Here is a 16,444-nt window from a genome sequence, read left to right as displayed (position 1 = left end):
TTAGACATTATGCAGAATAGGTCTGGAGTAACCTTCAATCAAAATGCTTATGTAGAAAGTATTTCTCATGTCTAATTAAATCATGCTCGGTTATCACAGAAAGATGACCATCTAAACAAAAAAAAGTTAAGAAGTTTGATTGGAAATTAATTCTGACAAGATCAGTTGATAGTTTTGATGTATTGGAACAAAGCACTATGGTAAGACAAGCTGAGGATTTTTTAAAAAATATCGGATCGAACCCGGGTCCTCGGCACCATGAGGCAGCAGTGCTAACCACAATGCCACTGTGCCGCCCTGGATGAGGATGTTTTTAAGGGTAAATAAAACCTTAACAATTAAATATGGACAATGTGTACTCAAGTTTCTAGCCTTGGAGGACAAGAAGGACGCAAAATTAGTAATTTTTAGTGATGTTTCTCATATCCATTCTAGAGTATAACTGGTTTGATAAAATTCTTGGTGGGTGAAAATAATATTGTCCCTTGGGAAGCTAAGCAAATAAAAAGGGTGGTTAAAGTACTCTAGCTGTGGAAACACCAGCTTTATTTTGTCGAAGCCTTCAAAAGGTTTTACTCATCAAATATTCAATGCAGGTTCTGAGAATAGTGTGCCCATTGAATGTTATATAGATGATCGTTCCACGTAATAATGAACATATGACGAAATGTGACTTACTAGTGTAAGAGATGCTAGAATGAAAATTTTAGTCAAATAGGTTAACGGAAGTAATCAGCTAAAAAGGAATACTTGCAGAGACGATTGTAGGTCCTAAATGTTGGAATGATGTAGATGTAGCATCCAGCATATCGAAAATAATTTTTCTCTCCAATTTGCTTTGAAATATTGTTTGTGTTGCAAAGTTTTCATTTAAGGGCAGAATGTGTTAATTGTAAAATTAAACAGTGAAGGAATTGATTAAGTACTTTGAGCACAGAGAGACTTCTGGCACACTGGGTGTTCGGGAGTAGGCAGCTATTTGTAATGTTGCATTTTGCAAATAAATCAAGTATTAAGTAAACTATTGGCATATGGTTTCCTACTTCACAATATGACTATGAGAAACTTAACAGAAATTTCCAGCAGTTGCAGTATTTTCATGTATGCCAGGATCTTTCGGTCTTACATCAGTCAGCTCAGTTGGTTCAAGTCTGACTTCAGAGATTTGAACATAAATTTACGCTGACATTCCAGTGGCATACTGTCAGAAATGCTGCTTTTTGGGTGACATGTTAAATGAAGGTTCCGTTTACCATCTTGGGTGGATGTAAATGATGCCACTAATTTGAAGATGAGAAGTCTTCTGGTGTCCTGACCAGTATTTATCCCTCAACCAACATTACTAAAGGCTACCAACTTACTACGATATTGGTATATTTGAGACCTTGCTGTGCATAAATTGGCTGCATTTGACTACACTTCAAAAAGGATTTCACGAGCTTTGGGATGTCCCGAGGTAACAAAAAGCATTTCTTTTTTTACATCAGGTTCTGCATTTGCTGGTCAAGTTAACACATGTTTCCAGTGTTACAGTTACTGGACCAATGTACCTCATTTGGAACATGAATGCCAGTTCGATCGCATTGGTTTGCCTGCTCAGTCCAGCTTTCCAGCAGAAAAGAGTTCTTTTTAATTCACATTCTTCCAGAGTGTTAATCAAGGAACAGTGCTGTCAGCCATACAGATCATTTGTCACAATACCCAAATATCATTTTAACAACTGAAGTGGGCAGTGTGGATTTGGGAGCAAGAGAAAAAGGGCACTGCCAACAATATAAGAGGATCTTTCATTTTTGCGTCAAGAAATAGGAACTTGCCTGATAAGAGTTCAGGACCGGGGTTTCTGTGCAAACATAGAGAGGCTGCACGTGTTCCGTTCACTGTTGAGAGATCTTTGGGCCGGGGATAAGTGTCCCGTGCGCGGGGACGGAAAAAGGCGCAAAAGCCCATTCGTGCGAACCAAGATATGAACATCATAATGAGAGGAGTCCTGGGACAGGGAAAGATCCCAGAAAAGTAAAGGGAACCTGGGGAGAGGGAGCCAAGGAAGAAAGTGGCGCCTGGGGAAAGAGCCACTGGGAGTAACGTAGGGAAAAGAGCAAATGAGGCTCCAAGTAGTTAGGGCATGGAGAAGCCCTGCAGAGTCGAAAAGGCAGAAGGTCGGTTACAGTGTTGCAGGCTGTTGGAGCAAAGTTAACTCTTTGGAACAGGAGTGTTCTGCACACATAGCTGAAAAACTGGAGTTGTGCCTGTGAGCTGGAGTTGGCGTGCAGACTCGGGAATCCAGGGGAACAAAGTCGCAGGAGAGAAGATTGAAATCCTGGGGGCGGCATGGTGATGCAGTGGTTAGCACTGCGACCTCACACGTCAAGGACCCGGGTTTGATCCCAGCCCTGGTTCGCTATGTGTGTGGAGTTTTCACATTCTCCCCGTGTCTCACCCCCACAACCTAAAGACGTGCAAGGTATTTGGATAGGCCATGCTAAATTGCCCCTTAATTGGAATTGGGTACTTTAAATTTATATTAAAAATAAGATTGAAATTCTGGGAGGCGATCAGTTGTTGAAGCAGTCTGATTGAGAGGCAGTCTGATTGAGAAGCTTTGAGGGATTTCGGAGACTTGGATCTTCGAAAGTGAAAACTTAGGAAACCATCAGAAGGGAAGACAGTTTTAACAATATTCCATAACTTGGTAGATACCAATGTCTGGATGTGTTGCTGAGAAACCAATGGGATCTATTTTGGTCATTTCTTTCATTTATCGTGCAGTGTGGGGTGTTTGACTATTTTGCCAGTTAATTTTTTTGTCTTTATGGGATGTGAGCGTCACTGACAAAGCTGGCATTTGTCGCTCATCCCTATCCATCCTGGAATGGTGTGGCTTGCTTGGCCATTGCCGAGGGCAATTAAGAGTTAACCATCTTACAATGGAGTCACACATGGGCCAGACCAGGAAATGATGTAGATTTCCTTCCCTTTAGGACATTAGTGAAACAGGTGGGTTTTTAAAAATGGCAATTGATGAAAATTTCAGTCACTATAACTGAGACGAGCATGAAATTCCAGATTTATGAACTGAACGTAAATTCCATCAGCTACTGTGGTGGGGTTTGAACCCATGTCCCAGAGTATTTGCCTGGACCTCTGGATTATATTACCACTGCACCACTCTTCCCTTTCATGAATGTTAGATATAAGGAGATATTGTAAGTTATTTTACTTTGCTGATCTTGGAAGTTATGTTTTTGATTAAAAATTATGGAATCTTGTGATTTTATTCTCTACAAAATGGTGCGGGATTCGTCAAGTCCGTGATTGACACTCGGGAGGCTGATTAGCTGCAGTCGCACATGCACATTACACTCCCCACACACATTCATCCCAACCAACAAGATGGCACTGGTTGTGCTGGAGCACGCCCAAACAGCTAATGGGTCATCTGGGGTCAGAGAACACATATATGACCCGTGGCACTAGCTTGAAGTGGACGATGTGCGCAGCTGCATGGCTGCCTTGCCGGCTGCTGCAATGGCAGGTTCCATGCCTGTCCAGCCCGACCCCACCTCCTGGCCATCCACCCCATTACTCTCCCCTGGTCCTGGCAGAAGCCCCCAGCCAGCAGCACAACTGTCAGCAAACTATAGCGATGTTGGACACATTCCGTAGCCCTTCTCTCTCCTTCATCAAGCGCCACGCCAGTTTCATGATTTATAAAAGCACAAGTGAACCATGCCATCGGAGAATTGGGGAGACCCTGGAGAATACCGGGTCTGGCCCGCTAATGATATGTAAACAATGTCTACTGTACGTGCGTTCCGGAACGCATTGATGCCCCTGACGAGGTGCTGGAGAATTGCGATTTGGGGTCAAATCAACACCTGCCGCGATTTGGCCATTGGAACATTCCACCCAATCGCACTTCCCGATTTTGGCGTTGGCTAACAGAATGCCGCCCATGGCCTTTGGCTCCAATTAATGTCCCTTACCTTTAAAGAAAGGTTCGCAAGGACCCACAAACAGCAAGGAGATCATGACCAGATACTAGTTGAAGGATAAACAAGACCGTGGAACTCCTCTGCTGCACTTCAAATAATATCAAAGATCCTTTACATCCATAGAGAGTAGACAGGCACCTCCGTTTAACATTGTATCTGAAGGACTAAACCATAGTGCAGTCCTCCGCAGAAATGGCAGACTGGGCTTTCTGCTCAAATCTCTGGAGCAGAGTGTGACTGAGTGAGCCATGGCAGTCAGATTAACTTCAATACGTCTCTGAACAAGATAACCAAAGTATCAATGCAGCTGGAAAAATGCTCCAACGCAAATGACATCGGAAACGTTAGGCGCAATTTTAATTCTTAACAAATATTGAAGTTAACCACAAAATTCTCCATGGGTCAAGCAGGATAATCTAAACAATCAAATCACCAAGAATCCTTCCAGTTCAAAACCAAAAGACTTTTCTGTTTGAAGGGGTCTTCACGAACATGAAAACCTATCAAGGGTATATACATTGCCTCAACAGCTCCAGGGTTCAATTCCAGCCGAGTGACTGTCTGTGTGGAGTTTGCAGTTTCTCCCCGTGTCGGCGTGGGTTTCATCTGGGTGCTCTGGTTTCCTCCCACAGGCCAAACATATGCAGATTAGGTGGACTGGCCATACTAAATTGCCCCATCATGTCAAAAAGGTTAGGTTGGATTACTGGGTTACAGGGATAGGGTGGAGGCGTGACCTTGCGTAGGGTGTTCTTCGGCAGCATGGTGGCGCTGAGGTCCCAGGTTCGATCCCAGCTCTGGGCCACTGTCCATGTGGAGTTTGCACATTCTCCCTGTGTTTGCGTGGGTTTCGCCCCCACAACCCAAAGATGTGCAGGTTAGGAAGGATTGGCTATGCTAAACTGCCCCTTAATTGAAAAAAATTAATTAGGTACTCTAAATTTATTTTTATTTTAAAATGTAGGGTGCTCTTTACATGTGCTGGTGCAGACTCGATGGGCTGAATGACCACCTTCTGCACTGTAAATTCCATGATTTTTGTGGTTTAAACCTTTTGAAGGCCACATGACATTACACTCTTTCACTTACACCTTCATTTAAAAATACCGGCATCACGAGCGCAGCCTGGTATTTCCCAGAAAACGATAAACATATAAAAAATTCAATTGTTTTGTTAACACTGGTGGGCAGTCAGCCCTCTTATTTTCTGGATCTTTTCCTGTACTTCTGAACATCCTCGAACAATAAATCGCATTTGTACAGTGCCTTCAACTGAGTAAAGATTCCAAGATACTTCACAGGATCATTATCGAACAAACTTTGACATTGATCCTTGCGGTAATACAAAGACAGGTGACTAAAAGCTTGGTGAATGATTTGGATGAACATCTTATAAAGAGAGGGAGGGATAGAAATTTTCAGAGGGAATGCCCGGGCTCACCAGCTGAAGGCATGGCCAGCAATGATAGAGCGGTTAAAATTGGGGGTGAACAAGGGGCCAGAATTGGAGGAATGTAGAGTTATTTAAGTGTTGTAGCACTTAGGTTAGAGATAGGGAAAGACAAGGCTATGGAGGAAGGATGAGAATTTTTAAATCAAGATGTTGCTGGACGGGAACGAATGTACATCAGTGCACAGTGGTGGTGGGGCACTAAATGGGATTTTGTGCATGCTGGACAATTGTGTTGCTATCTATCTTTTTTGTTCCCACAGGCTTTGGGTAGAGAGGATAGCAGAGGAATGAACAGACTCAGGCGCCTCCCATGATGAGAGGACTGCAGTAAGTAACTCCTCCCTATTGATGAGGGTGGCATGATTGTGATGAGTTAATTTGCCCCGAGAATTACAAATGTAAAACAACTTGGGGCTCCCAATAGGTACCCTTACCATAGTACCGAGGTAGAGGTAAGAAAGCATCTGGAAATTCCTTTGGCAGATTATTTCACAACCAAAGTACTTATGAAGTGTCCGAAGGAAGGAAATACAGCAGCTCATTGCCCACATTAAGCTCCCACTAACATGAATGTGTCAATAGCCAAATAGGCGGTCTATAGGTGTGGGAGCTGATTTGAACCCACAACCTTCAGAAAGGAGAGTGTTGCGGCTGAGCACAGTCCCTCCAATACAATTCAGCATAGTACACCCTGACCTTCAAGCCATTCTTACCCCCTCTCCGAATACAAACACCACCCGAGTCTACAAACCATTGCAGTTGTTTCAGCCAAGGGCAATGGACCCCTTCCTCTGGAGAAGCCCAAGCTTCATCCCGGACAAAATACCACATTTTTACTACTGTCATTACCATATATAAATTCATGTGAATAAAATAGCTGTGGATTATTTATCCTTCACTGATTCAGCCAAGAATAATTGTGTGCTAAATTCAAATTATCATGGATCAATCAACTTGCCTTGTGTATTAGTCAGAAGTACCAAAAAAAACGAACTGAGTTCAACATTTGTGAAGGTGACTTGAGGAATAACGTACTGCCAAGCTTTACCGCACTGAGTAGAAGTAAACATGGAATGCAACAGCCGACTTGACGAGCTGACTTTAATAGGACACAACAATAGCTACGAACTGCCATTTTTTTTGCAAAGCTCAGCTAAACCGAAACTAAACTCAAGTAATCATTTTTCACAAATCATGCCGGAGACCTTGCATTCACTCTGATTCGCCTGCTCTTAAAATACGTTAATTCGAGTGAATTCGATACATGGTTTGCACAACAAAACCGAAATTTCCTGCATCGTTGGAGGAGCTTCCCCTCTTTAAAAAAAAACGTTTTGCGGAATCGCAAAAAAAAATACTATCGAGCCGTTTGAAACGAAGCTGGAGGAGATTGCAGCTAAAACGCTGACCGTTGTAAACCCTACAGAAAAATCTACAACCGAGATTTTTCCTGTATCCAGAAAAAAAAATCAAATATTTAAAACTCTAATGTGGCATCTATCTACAAGGTTGCGGAAACAAAACACATTGCTCCTTGCAGTCATTCCATCACAAATTGTCTTGGTTTTAAGGAGATTGGAAGTTAAAGGAATAAAACCGTCTCTCTGCTATCTATTCTCTCTGGTCCAGCTGTAATGTTTGCCGCACTAAATAAGCAGTTTGTATTTGCTGTTGCTTTGTTATGCAGCAGACTCCCAACTACACCGAATACATATCTGCAGAGGGAGAAAAAAAATCCCGGTGTACCAAGGAGGCGACTTCACTCGACACCAGAGAGAAAAGATCCTTGATTAAACTGCAAGACCGAGCGATTAATCTTCAACACAAGGCAGAGAAAAATCTACAGTACATCGATTTTTTTTTTTGTTACCTTCATGCTGATTCGAAATGTGCCAAATCGCCGACCGAAGCGAGGAAAGTCACCCTCCTCACACCTAAAGAGGGAAGGAAAAGGGAAGAGGTGGGGGAGGAAGACAGAAAAAAAAATTCGTTTGGAAAAAGAAGTGATGGACGTCTCTTTCCCCCCCCCCCCAGTGTAGAGAGAGTGTGAGCCCCCCCCCCCCCCCCTAAATCAGGAATGGCAGCCGAGGCAATGCCAACACGGAATCCGCTTTTGTAAGTGGGCGATGACGGTTTCTCCTGGCTTTCAACATGCAAATAAATGCCAGCCTTGCCCAGACACACTTCATAACCTAGCTGAAGGGGAAGGGAAATGAATGGCGGATGGATTGAGACCAGCCCCGATCAGGACCGAGGGTTGTAACGTGCGGCTCAGGGCGATGGGACTGCTGCGTCCCCCCCCCCCCCCCCCCCTCCTCTCTCTCCACCACAAACATCTCTCCACTTGTGTCAATGACGCCATTTCAGCCACACAGCCAAAGTTACACACCGATCGCATCGGCACCGACGGTTCAACCCCCCCTCCCACCCACCGACCGAGGGAAGAGGGGAGTGGGAGATGGAAGGATCGGTGGTGGGGGGGTTAAAGTGGGGGCTCCATCCGCATTGTTCCAATACAACAGCACTTGTTCCTCCCTCCCTCCCTCCCTCCCTCCCCACCGCCGCTCCGCACTCACTGTGTGAACGTTGCCAGAGGAAAGGGCGATGCCAACCGAGTGAGCCTCACAAGCCGGGGCCGCCCGCCCGATGTCCGCCCCGGCTGGGCTTGGGCATCCGAACAGCGATCGACGGCCGAGGAGGGAGAGGGGGTGTTGGGGGGGGGGGGGGGGGGGGGGGGGAAGGGGTCGGCGGAATCAACCAAAGCCTGAAATAACCGCCCCCGAACCCCAGCACACACACTGCTCCGACTGACAAGGGCACGCACAAGTCCGCCTTTCAATCGCCGGCCGCCCGTCAGCCAGAGGGAGCGACAGGGAGCGGAGAGAACGAGAGGAAAAAACACACACTCCTCACACACATACAACACTCGGCCCCACTCAGCAACAAACAACCCTTCCCATTGGCCCGCCGTCACACGGCAACCGCAGCACCAGCGCCGCCATTGGCCCTCCCCGCCGCTCCGGAGGGGAGGGGGGAGGAGAGGCGTAGCGGCCGCCGGGAGACGTAGTCCCCAATCTCAGCCGCTTTCACTCTGCTCGGCCGCCCCAGGAACTACAACTCCCGGCATGCTCGGCGACGCCCGTTCCTACTCTTGGGGGGGGGGGGGGGGGGTCGGGGGGGAGGTCGAAGAGGAAACCCCCCCACCGCATGCGCACTGTTCAGGGCGGCCATCTTTAAAAGAGATTACTGCGCAGGCGTACAGCTATTAGGATGGCGTATTTTTCGACGAACTAAAGGTGGGGGAAATCGTCTGGGGGGCGAGTCCGCGGCTCACGCCGGAATAGCGGGAAGCGCGAGTTCGCCCGCGGCCGCTCGTTTAACTTGTCAGGCGAGCTTTCGGCAGAATCGGACCGGGCGCTTTTTTCGTTTTATTTTCGCCACGGCGAAATAAATCGAAGGGGAAAAAAATTCGAGAAGGCGGAAGTGGGGAGCGGGGCGACCCGGATGTAGTCAGTGCTATCCAGCGGCCGGTTTTTAAAAAATTGCTGCGTCATCGCCACTTCACAGTAAGTGTTCATTGGGAGAGGGGCAAGGTGCATTTGTGTAGTGCCTTTTATAACTTGTGCATATCCCAAAACGCTTCACACCCAATCAAGTTTTGTTTGGAATTGTAGTCACTGTTGCAATGCAAGAGTCAACCAATTAATTTGTGCACAGCCAGACTCCACAAACAGTATGAAATGAAATTAAAATCGCTTATTGTCATGAGTAGGCTTCAATTAAGTTACTGTGAAAAGACCCGAGTCGCCACATTCCGGCGCCTGTCCGGGGAGGCTGGTACGGGAATTGAGCCGGGCTGCTGGCCTGCTTTAAAAACCAACAATTTAGCTCAGTGAGCTAAACCAGCAACGTGGCAGTTGCCAGATGTGTGCCTTTGACTGGGGTAAATGCTGGTCAAGTTCTTTGGGTGGGGCAGAACTCTCCTTCAAAGCAATTCCATTGTATCCTAGACCTCTGTCTGCAAGATTAGACAAGGTCTCTGTTTAATGCCTCATCCAAAACTGAACTCTCTTAGATGCAGTACGACAGTGGCAGAGGGACAGTCTGGATTATTGGTCCTGGAAGATGGTTTGAACCCACGGCCTAGTCAAGTCGAATATGCCCCTTTTGTGCCATCTACTCCTTTTCAAGTTGGGTAGTAAGAATTGTTCTAAACAGATTTTGTTCTACTAACTAAAACAAAATGTCTTTTGATTTTACTTTTTTGTGTGTGTTTCCTTTTGTTAAAAGATGCCTGAACTTTTTAGTAGAAGATCATGCACTAAGTTGACCAATGTCTGAAAAAGATTGATGTGGAGATGCTGCTGTTGGACTGGGGTGAGCACAGTAAGAAGTCTTACAACACCAGATTATAGTCCAACAGGTTGGTTTCAAACACTAGCTTTCGGAACACTGGTCCTTCCTCAGGTGAATGAAGAGGTATGTTCCAGAAACCTATATATAGACAAAGTCAAAGATGTCAGACAATGCTTAGAATGCGAGCATCATTCTCGCATTCCTACTATACTAGGATTCACCATTACATGTGAGAACGCACCCACCAAGTACGCGGTACATACTCGTGCGACTTGCCCAATGTTGTCTACCTCATACGCTGCAGGAAAGGATGTCCCGAAGCGTGGTACATTGGCGAGACCATGCAGACGCTGCAACAACGAATGAATGGACATCGCGCGACAATCACCAGGCAGGAATGTTCCCTTCCAGTCAGGGAACACTTCAGTCAAGGGCATTCAGCCTCTGATCTCCAGGTAAGCGTACTCCAAGGCGGCCTTCAGGATGCCCGACAACGCAGAATTGCTGAGCAGAAACCTATAGCCAAATTCCGCACACATGAGTGCGGCCTCAACCGGGACCTGGGATTCATGTCGCATTACATTCATCCCCCACCATCTGGCCTGGGCTTGCAAAATCCTACCAACTGTCAATTCACATCTCTTTTACCTGGGGTTACCCCTATCTCTGCATCTAGAAAGATGTAATTACCTGCAAATGCTCGCAGTCTAAGCATTGTCTGGCATCTTTGACTTTGTCTATATATAGGTTTCTGGAACATACCTCTTCATTCACCTGAGGATGGAGCATTGCTCCGAAAGCTAGTGTTCGAAACAAACCTGTTGGACTTTAACCTGGTGTTGTAAGACTTCTTACTGAAAAAGATTGGTTCTGGTCAAAGCCCACCCTTTGTGTATTTACCAGTTTAGAAGCATCTTTTGTTTAAAATGTATAAATTTGGCAGATTATCTGTGTGGATTAAGCTTTCTTTTGTTGGAAAGGGAAATACAGTGAATCGTGGAAGGGGCTTCTCCCTCAGATAAACACACACAATCTTTGCGTTACTTACTATTTTTGTGCTTTTGCTATGTGTCGTGATTCACATTTCCAATGTATCTCCCCAGATGTTTATACTAAAATGAGGAGCCTGCAAAACACTTTGAAAAACTGAGTGTATTATTTCTCGTCCGTTTGTAGTATTTGTATTTCATTTAACTCTTGAGAGCAAGACCAGTTTAGGATACTGCTTTGTAGGGTCATTATTGTCCTTGTAACTTTAGGAAAGGTAAGTTTTTGTGGTTGTTTTGCAATGGTTGCCTTTAGCAAATTTGCTGTTCTCTCATTGCAGACCGACTAGTTTTCCTTCATGTGCTGAGGAACTGCTATTAACTTTCTGCTCAGTTCAACAGTGGGTTGGACTGCTGTTTAATGGAAATGATGATGCTCAATGTTTTCAGTTGACCTTACCATTGGTGACTAGATGAAGAAGTATGTCAAATATGAAAGATTTTTTTCAACCAATTATGAAATATTTGAAGTGTGAGACAATTAACAGAATTACCATTTGAATCAGAATCAGAAAATTTACAGTATAGAAGGAGGCCATTCGGCCCATCGAGTCTGCACCGGCACACATCTACAGCTAACCAGAATGGATTGTTTGTTGATTGTGGTCTTTTTTTTGTTAAGTAGACTTGTTAATATTTTTGTAGAAACTTCAGTTTTATTATTGGTACAAAAACTCTTGTGCCTGGTCTCTTCTAAAATCTAAGTGATTGACTTTGTGTATATCCCCGAATTATTACAGATGGCAGGGACTGTAAATTCACATCCTCTGGAAAATCATGTCATCGTTGACCATGTTGTCACTTTCTGGCAAGATGCTTTCTTGGGCATAACACTGGTCAATGTGACATTATAGTGCTTCTAACGAAGCTTCTCTGAAGTTCTTAGTAATTGTAAAAGAGAGGCTCAGAGACTCTCTAGCCTGTTATGGTTTTCCATAAAATGGTTGATTACTTTAAGAAAACAGTACACCTTCATGTTATTCTTTACCTTGTACAGAAGGTCACTACCATCTGCATGTAACTAATATTTTCCTAACAGTGGGTTAAAATTCTTCTGTCCGAGCAAGCTTGATTTGCTTAACCAGTCTATTTCCATTCTTATAATTTGAGTCTGAGCGCAAAGTTACTCTGGAAGCCTTGCTGGAAAAGCAACCAAGATTTATTTGTAAACGTACCAAAGTGAAGCTGAATTTGCTGTCCTCAAGTTCACGAAAGGCTCTCTGCTCATCTTATGCTGGAGTCTTCTGTTTTCAAATCTTGCTATTATTTTGCATGGCATACTTAACATTGGATACAAGCTACAAGTATTTTTTTTTTTAAAGATACCGGACTAGACTCCAGCTTTTGTCATAACACTGGACGAGAGCACCAAACAACTTTTTTAAATTGGTAAAACTGAGGAAAGGATACCTACCCAAGAGTGATGACTATGACCAATAGATATCTAGAATTAACACTGGATTAACCATATTAACACCAAAAAAATAGTTTTACAATTATCAGTTAAACAGTCCTTACATAAAAATTAAAAAAACTTGTACTTACTATCTGCACATGCCACTAATTCCATTTAAGCTACCCAATACAGTTCAAATGTCACTTGCAAATAAAGTTAACAAAACAGCTCCTTTGAAGAGCAGATCCAGTACACCTCTGCTCAACGTGTTTTGCAAAACTGCTGTTCAACATTAAATCCTATAACACACCACAAAACAACTGACAGACCTGGCTCCTCCCATTTATATCCCATTAAGTTCCATGACCTGCTTAGCGGGGACTGAACACCACTCCCTCATAAATTATTTACACTCCAGGGAATCTCGAGCAATCAAAACGCAATTTCTTAAGTCCTTTTTCTCTAACCAGCTAAGTGGTTGGAATCAATCCTTACCTCCCCTTGACGACACTTTAATTACACCTTTAATAGACACACTGCTGTACGTATTTTGAATCAGTGTTTTTAATAACATTACTGCCACAAATATGAAATATAATATATGGATTTCTACATTCGCCATACTAATCACACATTTTCTGCTGTTTCCAAGATTTGTTTGTGCTGTCTTTGCTGCATGCTTAGGTATGAGACATCCACACACATCTAATGTGAACAGCAACATTTACTGTTCAGCAGAAAATCTTTGTACTTTCCTACAAACCTTACATAAAGTGTAATTAGAAGAACACCCTTCAGTTCGAATTTCATTCTATAACCTAATTTATTTATTTATTTTAGAATTGAGTCTCCAGTGGTGCTGCTCACTAGGCATGTCACTTATAATAACACAAATTAATTATGCTGTTGTGTGAATAATCAAGTTAGTTGCAGGTTAGTCAATCACTATTTCTGCCTCCTGGAGCATCACCTGCTTTGCTTATCTCCTCCTCAAAACCCCATCCAACTTCACTATTTGTATATTCCTGACAGCCTCCGTAGCTCTACCTCTCTCAAAATTGAGATAATTTAGCCCTCTTATTATGTCCTGCTCGCTGACCTTTATTGGCTCTCGCAAAGTCTTGATTTCAAAATTCTTATCCCTTGTTTTCATATTGCTCTATGGCTTTGCTACTTCTTGATCACTATAACCCGCTCAGCCCCACACATTTTAATTTTCTGTGCTCTTCGAATTCTAGCCTCTTGTAAATCCCAATGCCAAATTGCTTAATCTTTGGTGGTCTTGCCTTCAACTGTCATGGGACTTTTGGTATTCCCTCCTTACACCTTTCTAATTTTCGTTCTGTCCTTAAACATTACTATGACCAAACTTTTGTTCTACAGGCCTCGTGTATGCTTATGTGGCTCAGTGTCAATTTTTTTTATACTTGTAAGTATTTTATAAATAGAATTTGACTCTGCAGATCAGCTTACTAGCTAGTTTGTGGTGAGATCAAATCAGCTACAGAAATTCAGCCTCTGATGTCGTGTGTGATTCAGAAATTTGTAGTGTTGATGGGTGCAATCTCATGAGGCATAGAACACACCTTTTTTATGTTTAGGCTATACAATTGGTAATTCCTTTCAGAAAGCTAGCCAGCAGTGGGAAGTGCCATCTTTTCCTTCAGAAGATCTACATAATACCGACAAAAGAATAGTCCAATGTTTCTGAGCAGAGTGCTTGTGTTTTCTTGCATTGTGTTATCTAGTTGGTATGAATTTACAGGCATTAAACATTTTGGTTTAAATAGCGGATAGCAGAAAGAAAACTGACATTAGGTATAAAAGGAAAATGCTGCGTATATTGCCATTGGCATTATATTTGCTAGTAATGCTTCTAGGGCCTGTATAAAAGAAAGCATTATAACTACGTGTATATTATAGAATATGCTGCTGGAAGCTGAGTGAATGGAAAGGTACAATTTGAAAGAGACTAGTTCTTGTGATCTACAGGTTGGAATTGGGTGACATCCATTATAGCAGATGTGTAATTGACACTTCATTAGTATTCTTGAGTCTGTGCTCCAGAGCTGGAACAATCCAGGGTTATCATTTTGGTTCAGCGCCGTGTAATGAGAATTTAGTTGCTGTCTGCACTTTACTATGCCAGCTGATTGTGAGTAGCATCAATAGCAGTCACAAAGTACAAACTCCAGATGGTCTTGCTCTTCCCCAGGTATTTGAAAAAAACCTGTGACCGATCAGTGCTGCTGCACTTGAGACTGAAATTAATTTTTTTGCTAAACTTCTGTCCCCTTCCCGACCCCTAGCTCCAAACCCTTCCAATTGAAGAAATTGCCCTCCTTGGGGAATAAGGCATCTCTTCTATCACAAATTGAGAATGATTTGCAGCAAAGGCCATTTGACCCACCTGGGCTGTTCTATTTTTGTTACTGCTCATAACCATTCTTTCACTTTGCTTTGCCCTAAATTAATCTCTTCTTAACTTGCACATTCTAATTATTCTTTAGATAAATAAGTTCTTCTCTAGTTGCTTATTGGTTTTAGTAGTAAATGTCTTGTGTTTGATCTCTCGTGTTGGACATGTTGGTGACAAGTATCTTCATCCAGGCACCTGTTTTTCTGGTGACCTTTAGCCACAGGACTTGGGTGGGATTGTGGTTGACAGCTGGATCCAATTCCTTCATCTGCACTTCCAACAGAAACCCTGCCTCGCTTTTTTGTCCTACTCCTTCCTGCACCTGGCGATGTGAAGCTAATTGCAATGATAATTGTACTGTCCTGGTTGACACAAACCCACAGTAGCCTAAGCAACAATCTAGGACCTTCCATGCTGTTTGTTAGGTAAATATGCTGAATCATGAGGGAGGCAGAACTTCCAAGGTATTGTTAAAGGGAATTGAGACAAGCGTGAAAGAGAAGTCGAACTGCTACTTGTCACATTGGCAATATTTGTTACATCGTGTATGCTTTTAAAAACAACTCTTTCTTGCCCCCACTTGTTTCTCACCAGTCTCCTCTCAAAGGCTGCGATTATTTGTTCAGTGTTGCTGAACAATTTTCTTGCACATTTTCTACAGGGTTATCCCTTGCACTGTGTTTAGAATCATGGAGATAGCAGGTGTTCAGTCTGTTGTGTATATGTGGGCTATTTGCTCAATCAATCTAAAATTAATCACAGCTCTGCTATTTCCCCTTGGCTCACCATGCTGCTCGTGTTTTAAAAGGTCCATCGGTGTCTTGCTCAACAACTTCCTGTGGCCGAGCTTTAACAATTACACAATTGAATTTACTGTATTTAATTTGCTCTTGCAACAGTGCTTTATTCTGTAAAGGCACATTACTCTTTTGGCAGCTTAATCAGCTTTTCTTTTCCTTTTTCCAAAACTTTAGATTTTGCAAGGTCACCAAATGAGTGATGCCCTTCCACGCATTTGATCTCGAATTAGTCCATTTTTGGTATTGATCAGACTCCACATAAATACTTTGTGGAATTACCCTAGCCTTGACCTTTAACCTAAACCTGATGCTATTGTCCCATTTCTGTGTATTAAGAGTTGATTTTCGTCCATTGTAGCATTTCATATTGGAGTTTCTGTCTAAGACCGGTAAATTTGGATATCAGCCTTGGTTTTTCAAGTCTTTCCTCCTTTACTGGCGATTGGCATAATGTTTCTTCGCAGCACTGATTCGCTCCTTCTTGTCCTTGTAATGAAACACAAGTGTATGCAGTAGTTTCAAGTTGTGCCTGAGTTTGGATACTGCCTTCAGTGTGACATTTGGGTGTTTGAACATTAAATCTTCCAGTAAAATGTAGCATCACATTGGATTTGGATGTGGTGAGTGAACAAATAAATGCTTTGTCATGTTTTTAATCTCCTCATTGGCAAGTTCAGCCTCACTGGTGTAGTAGATGTACCGCCCCCACTGGCTCCGGGAAGCAGCACTTTGCATTTGTCCATGTTGATTCTTTTTAAAAAAATAATTTTAATTCAAATTTCTGCATAATATCAACAACAAAAAGACAGATTTATTTTTTTATTTTTTTACAAAGAACAGTACCCCCCCCCACCCCCGTGCATACACAGCGGAAGAGATAAACTAACACCCATCATTCCCCCAAAACATCTGGCCGTCCCTTCAATAGACAGGACAGACCCCCCCCCCCCCCCCGCGTATACACAGAAGAGGAAGTGAA

The 16,444-nt window shown here is 43.3% G+C and overlaps 2 protein-coding genes across 8 annotated transcripts in view; one reads left to right on the top strand and one right to left on the bottom strand.

Annotated features, from left to right (window-relative positions):
- arid4b (AT-rich interaction domain 4B) overlaps window positions 1–8,178 on the bottom strand; it is a 239,950-nt gene extending 231,772 nt beyond the window's left edge. For 2 of the 3 annotated variants that reach the window (XM_038800565.1, XM_038800564.1), the window contains exons 1-2: window positions 8,025–8,176; window positions 7,319–7,382 (exon numbers count right to left, since the gene is read on the bottom strand). In XM_038800565.1, the coding sequence (XP_038656493.1) occupies window positions 7,319–7,324 (6 nt within the window). In that variant the 5' untranslated portion in view covers window positions 7,325–7,382; window positions 8,025–8,176. Of the gene's footprint in view, window positions 1–7,318; window positions 7,383–8,024 lie in introns of all 3 variants that reach the window. The other variant, XM_038800563.1, reaches the window with a different exon arrangement.
- A 455-nt stretch (window positions 8,179–8,633) lies between these two features.
- Window positions 8,634–16,444, top strand: part of ggps1 (geranylgeranyl diphosphate synthase 1) — a 118,873-nt gene continuing 111,062 nt past the window's right edge. For 2 of the 5 annotated variants that reach the window (XM_038800562.1, XM_038800554.1), the window contains exon 1: window positions 8,708–9,014. The gene's annotated coding sequence lies outside the window, so the exon portion shown is untranslated. Of the gene's footprint in view, window positions 9,015–9,619; window positions 9,639–9,738; window positions 9,826–16,444 lie in introns of those variants that run through there. The other 3 variants (XM_038800556.1, XM_038800555.1, XM_038800558.1) reach the window with 3 other exon arrangements.

This window comes from Scyliorhinus canicula, chromosome 6 (genome assembly GCF_902713615.1).
Source record: "Scyliorhinus canicula chromosome 6, sScyCan1.1, whole genome shotgun sequence".
Classification (NCBI taxonomy): domain Eukaryota; kingdom Metazoa; phylum Chordata; class Chondrichthyes; order Carcharhiniformes; family Scyliorhinidae; genus Scyliorhinus; species Scyliorhinus canicula.
Note: the sequence above shows the minus strand (reverse complement) of the source record. Positions and strands in the feature narration are given on the sequence as shown.